Here is a 6,000-nt window from a genome sequence, read left to right as displayed (position 1 = left end):
CGGAGGAGCCCAGCCAGGGAAGCAGGTGGGGGCGGGGCCAAGTGGGGAGGTGGGGCGGGTTTGGGCAGCAGGGTGGGGTTTGAGCTGCCATGAGCTACTCCGAATGGCGAATGCGGTTGATGGACGGGCAGACGTCAGCCGCCCGCCCCGCCCCCTTGGCAATGTCTACAGCTTGCTGCCCTCCCCATTGAAGCATTTATTCCACTGGGATAGAGGCGGCTGGAGCGGCGCTGGCACTGGCGAGCCATGGCTGGGATTGTCTATTTCACCCTCTTCTCGCTTCTCTGGGGGATCTGTGGCGCTGTCACCGGCTCTCGGGTGTATCCGGCCAATGAAGGTAGGTGGGCATGGCGCAGCCGGGCTCTCGGCTGGGGCTCGGGGCTGCGCGGGGCATTTGTGCCTGGGGCAAGTTGCGGCTTTGAGCAGAGTTCATCAGCGGGGAAGAGGGGGACGAGCCGCTGGCACCCGGGGGCATTGCGGGCTGGGCACCTGTCCGCGGGGGAAGAGCTAGTGGGTGCAGGGTCCCCGATGCAGCGGGAGCTGCTGGGGTTGTGAGCTGGCTGCGGACGGGACTTGGTTCCCAGCAGGCTCGCTCGGCGCCTCCTCCGGAGACTTTTGTCCCAGCACCGGGCGAGTAAAGTTTTAGCCTGGCGCGGGCTGCTGCGGCGCTGGGCCCCCTGAGGCCGGACTGCCGCAGACTTGACATCTGCGCAGCCCCTTGCGTGTGGACGGGTCCGCATACGCGCGTGTGTGAGCCTGACCTGGGTTCCCAGAGCAATGCGCCCTACACTGCTCCCCTCACCGTGCGCGCACGCACCCCGGGCCAGGGACCAGCCGCCCGTAGCTGGGACCCGCTGGATCCGAGCGGCCCAGATTGCAAATCAATTAGTGACACTAAAATGCGCCGCGCAGCAGTTTCCTTACTCTTCACGCGCCCCCTTTCTGGGGCGGTGGGATCGCTGCGAGACCTGGGGTAATTTCTTATTGATGAGCTGGTGGAGCGGGCGAGTGCTGATCAGAGAGAGAGAGAGATGGGGTATTCCCTGCCCCGGGGATGGAGGGGGCGCCGGTAGGAGCCGAAGCTGCAAGAGTGTTGCATAATCGCATGGACCCACACATGCGCTCCCTGCAATAGACCTGGGCACATCTGGCTGCAGAGGTGCTGCTTCTCTGACACTTCTCTCCCAGCCGGTGCCCGCTGGAATCTCAGCTCTACTGCCCCCGGCCCCCAGAGTAGAGGACTGAGGGACGAAGCCTTGTGTTAGTTAGCTGGGGATTTCATTGTCCTGCCCGCATTCCCCCTAACGCACCCTGCCTTTTTGAAAATTAAAGGCCTGAAAGGAGGCTCTGTATGTGACACAAACGCGGCTCCCAGAGTTTAAACTTGAGAGGAGAATGGAAGGGGTTGCAGATGAAAAGCTGCTGCTTAGAGTTGCTGTGGGTTGCTCTGGCCTCTTCCCCTCTCCCCTTCATGTCGTGTCTCCTTTTGATTCTCCTCACGTTTCCTTTTCTCCCCCCTTTTCTCCTCTCCCCCCCTTTTTGGGTAAATTGGGTTGCATTGTTCCCTTTGTCTCCCTAATCCACCTTACATTAATCCAAATGGATGTAGCCGGTTTTTCTCCAGGGGCAAAAAGAAGAATGAGGGGGAGTTTTGAGAAGGAGATAGCTACATTTTAAAATAGTTACAGGACTAAATGGTATCTTAAATCTACAACATCTATCTGGAAGGAAAGATGGAAGGGTGGGAGAGGATGATTTTTAATTAAAGCTATTTAAAAAAATACTCAGAGATTCCACATTTGTCCTTGACGGCCATAAACAGCCAGATTAATAATCGAGCCCTTCCTTTCAAATGCGGTTTGCCACTTGATTGTTATAGTTGGAGCCTTAATTTATAGTGGTCTTCAGAATCTGTGGTTTTGCAGGATCACTGTGGTGAAAAGACCAAGTAGCTGGAATTTCACTGGGTCTGGTTCGGTGTCTATAGTTAACTCCATATTAGGTGAATGATCTTGTATTCTTTGCACATACCAAAATCACACTACCTTTGATGGATGTCTGGGGTAGTGCAAGGAATTGCAAGATTGGGCTACAGCACACTTAAAATCACCTGGTGTTCTGTTCTTTTTTACTCTTAGAACTGAAGTGCATATGTATGTGTTCATCTATCTACAAATACAGATTGGTGAACTCAAAACATTTTTTTTTAAAAAACCCATTTTCCTGAAAGTGCAGAAAAACATCCAAAATGTGAGAACAATGTTATCTGACACTTGTGATGTCACAAATGTGCTGAATGTCTAAGCAGTTTATTGTAGCCTCCTTCTAAAAAATATTCACCTATGTATAAGTGATGTAAATATCAAACTGGAATAGCAAACAGAACAAATAAGGTGTTTATTTTGGTTTGAAGGGAATCCCATACAAAGTCACTTGTGGCTTAGCCATATTCAAGAGTCAGGAATTATGTGATCATCCTAAATCTTAACAAACAGTACTTTTCCACTCTTTTTGTGTAGTCTAATGTAAAATACAGGGTTTACATAAATGAGTATTTGGGAGCTCATCATTTGCAGTATATCTTCTATCATTTCTGGTTGTCTTTGTTTTTTAATTGAGAATTATTCCATCTAACAGATGGGTTTGAGTACTAACAATGTTAGATCATCATCCTTGGAACAAATTTTAACAGTTAAGGAAGTTAAACACGCTTTGAAAAATGCTCCAGGTTTAAAAGTGAGAGAAGATCAAGTTAATGTAGATATTCATCTAACTGAAAAAAAGTTTTGGTTTAGATCTAAGTTGGATATGGTCATGCTCTGCATGTGTAGAAATGCTTGGGTAAATACTGTCTGTCATATTGACCTTTGGCAACTGGAAATTAATCTATTTTTTTCTGTCTTTCTGCAGTTACCCTATTGGATTCCAGATCAGTTCAGGGGGAACTTGGGTGGATAGCAAGTCCTTTGGAAGGAGGGGTAAGTTCTGAATTGCTATCTGATCAAAAGGGAGTGATTAGTAAGTTTCTGCAGAGTTCTAATGGCTCGATTATTGTTGATTGTGGAGGTCAGATTTTTTCCATGCCTATGAAGTGAATTACACTTTGTTGGAGAAACCCCATACTCCCTTCGGATAGTTCTATCATTGAAGAACTAGAAACCAAAAGGGCAGAAAAACGGTTTCAAAATTAGGAGATTGGTCAAAGCATGGACTTAGATGCCTATTTAAAACTGAAATACCAACAAGAAATGTGATCTGACGACCAAACTGGAATCCATCCCTGTAATTGTTATATTCATGGACAGTCTCTGTTCAGAGCAATTGCTGTTCTATTTCAAAATTGAGTGTGTGTGGGGGAGAAGGAATCAATAGACAAGATACAAGACAGACCTTTCTTATGGTGTGAAGGGACAGTAGTTAATAGATTTATTTCAAAGTGAAAACAACATTACATGTTTTGATCCGTGTACAGATTAGCCCCAATCTCAGATTTTTTTAGGGTTTTCATTGGTACAGTGGGCAAATCATATGAATTTCTTTTGAGGACCCTATAAAAAGAGTAATAACCAACAGTATGTTATGTTTCAGATCCAGAAAGGAAGTGTCACACATTTTGGGGTTGGATTTAGGGAGATTTCAGCATAGTCCCTTGTATGCAAAACCTTCACTGCTAATTTAACTAAATATTTGTAGGCACAAGCTGGCTGCTACCTGCAGTGAGCCCAATCAGGCAAGCTGCAGAGCACCTCTTGTGGGAAGCTGCTGAGAACTCTCAAATCCCCCAATCAAGGACTATATAGGAGCTGAGGGCACTTTACACCTTGAAGGATTGGACCATTTAAGACTTAAAAAAAAAGTATCAGAACCTTTTTCTCTACAGGAAATTGTAAAAGTAAACAATTTGCCAACATTTTTTCTTAATGTACATCCTGCTCCCATCAAATTAAAATACACTCAGATCCTTTTTAAAAAACAAATACGCCTTCTTAAATACAAATACACACTATTACTAAGTCAAAATGAGTGAAAATAAAGGGGCTCAAAGATAAGTAGTTGTATAAGTGGATTCTTCCAGTGCCTTAATGAAACACACTGTAGACTAACATTCTCCCCCCTCCCCCCCCCACCCCTACTAAGAAGGAAAGGAAACAGTAGCAAATGGAAGGAATTTGAGGCTATTTATTTTAGTGATGCATTATGCATAAGCTTTGAATTAACCATAACATGGGAAAATGGAGGATTGTTTTGCCCCCCATTGTTGTTCTGCCTGAACTTGACTGTAGAACACTGCGCAGTCCCTGAGACCATTTTTTAAAGAGAGGGGGAGTGATTGGCAGGCCTCTGGCGGTGTAGACAGCACACATTCACTGCTGATTGCAGGCAATTGCCCTCATCTTTTGACAGTGGGGAAAGGTACAGCTTTATCTCAGTGAGAGTCAGGCTTCCTTGTTAATTCTATACCCTGGAAAGGTCAATGATTCAGACAGAGCCTTTCTTATGCTTCACCAAGGGGTACCTACAGTGTAGATTAAAATATATTAGAGTCTTTTAATAAGTCAGTAGCAGAATTGATGACCAAAGGAGCTCTGTATGTTTTTAATACTTCCCCCCCCCCCCCCGTCATCTTTGAAGACTCCTCTCAAGTTTGAGAAGGAAAATGGGTACTGTTTTATTGTGGATGTGACTAAACTGACCTACGTGTGTTCTATTTTTAAGCTGGTAGTGAAAAATTTAAGAGTACATGGTCTGTCTGTGCAATAGAGTGCTTGGAAAGCATTTATTATAACTTCATAGGCTGCAAATTTATTTCAAAGCAGCAGAAAAGAACACCCTTTTCTCTTTCTTTTTTTCTTTTTTCGAAAAGAACCCCTGAAGTTCTATCCTTCCAGGCCAGTTTGTTTTCTTTTTAACTGTGTGTAGCTTATTGTATGTACTTAAAAAAACCTGTTTGATAGATCTACAACAGACCTTTAGATGTTAAGCATTTTATTTGTTAATATGAGGTGTTGTAGGTAAAAATAGGGTATTGACCAATGTATAGAACTAACCATTATCAAATATATATAGTAACCATGGAGGAATTAAGTATCGGATTATAAATTTAATTAATGAATTACTCTTAAATTTCACAGTTGAAAGAGAGGTTCTGTTTCTGGAATGCTTTTCTGTGCACCATTAAACCATGGGATGAGTTATATTATAAAAGTTCATTTTAGAGGGAAAGCAAAAAGATATTTCTTTGACCACACATTTAGAGTTGCATATAATCTCAAATGGTTGGAAATTTAGGACTCTAATTGTTTTCAGCTGCCGACAGATTTTTTAAAAAATTAAATAAACGGATTTTTTTTAAAAAGGTCATGCATGTATTTTGCACTGAGGGCCTGATCCAATGCCCACTGAATTCGGTTGTAGTCGTTTCATTGACTTCAGTGGGCTTCAGATCAAATCCTGTAACTACATTGTCTGTTGTATGAACATGCTAAAGAAAATCCCTTTGAAAACTCTTTATTTCCCATCCCTTCACACACTCAGGAGGTAGTGCAGGCCATCGGAAGATAAGGAGACTGGAAAGTGATGGATCATAAAGACAGCACTGTAACACAAAACTAGTTTCACGGCAGCTGCAAATTAAAGAACTCTATCTGGTTACTAACTCCATGTTACGTTTTACATTGATAGATGACTTTCCAGTTTTTCCCTTTTCTGCAACATGTAGTGTGACATGATGTGTATCGATTTTCCACCCACTTCCCTCCTTTTTAATTCACAAGTATCTCTAGGCAGAAACTAAAATATTACCCTCTTTACTACTTTTAACTCATGGTGCCACTGCTAACTGCCATAGATCCATAAGCAGATTCAGCTGCTCTGGAGGCTTTTAAATTAAAGAGCACTTGCAAAAGAGCAACTCTTATAAAAAGAATGCAGGATATTATATGCTGAGGTCCACGGTGTTAAGAATGTTGCCGTTTATCAAAGCAGCACCTTTAGTAGTTT

The 6,000-nt window shown here is 43.6% G+C and overlaps 1 protein-coding gene across 1 annotated transcript in view; it reads left to right on the top strand.

The window, feature by feature from the left end:
* Positions 1-246: 246 nt before the first annotated feature.
* The window catches only part of EPHA4 (EPH receptor A4), a 131,768-nt gene continuing 126,014 nt past the window's right edge, over positions 247-6,000 (top strand). The window contains exons 1-2 of the mRNA XM_065410526.1: positions 247-337; positions 2,911-2,978. Of these exons, the coding sequence (XP_065266598.1) occupies positions 247-337; positions 2,911-2,978 (159 nt within the window). The remainder of the gene's footprint in view (positions 338-2,910; positions 2,979-6,000) is intronic.

Source organism: Emys orbicularis, chromosome 9 (genome assembly GCF_028017835.1).
Source record: "Emys orbicularis isolate rEmyOrb1 chromosome 9, rEmyOrb1.hap1, whole genome shotgun sequence".
Lineage (NCBI taxonomy): Eukaryota > Metazoa > Chordata > Testudines > Emydidae > Emys > Emys orbicularis.
This window is presented reverse-complemented; position numbering and strand designations above follow the sequence as displayed.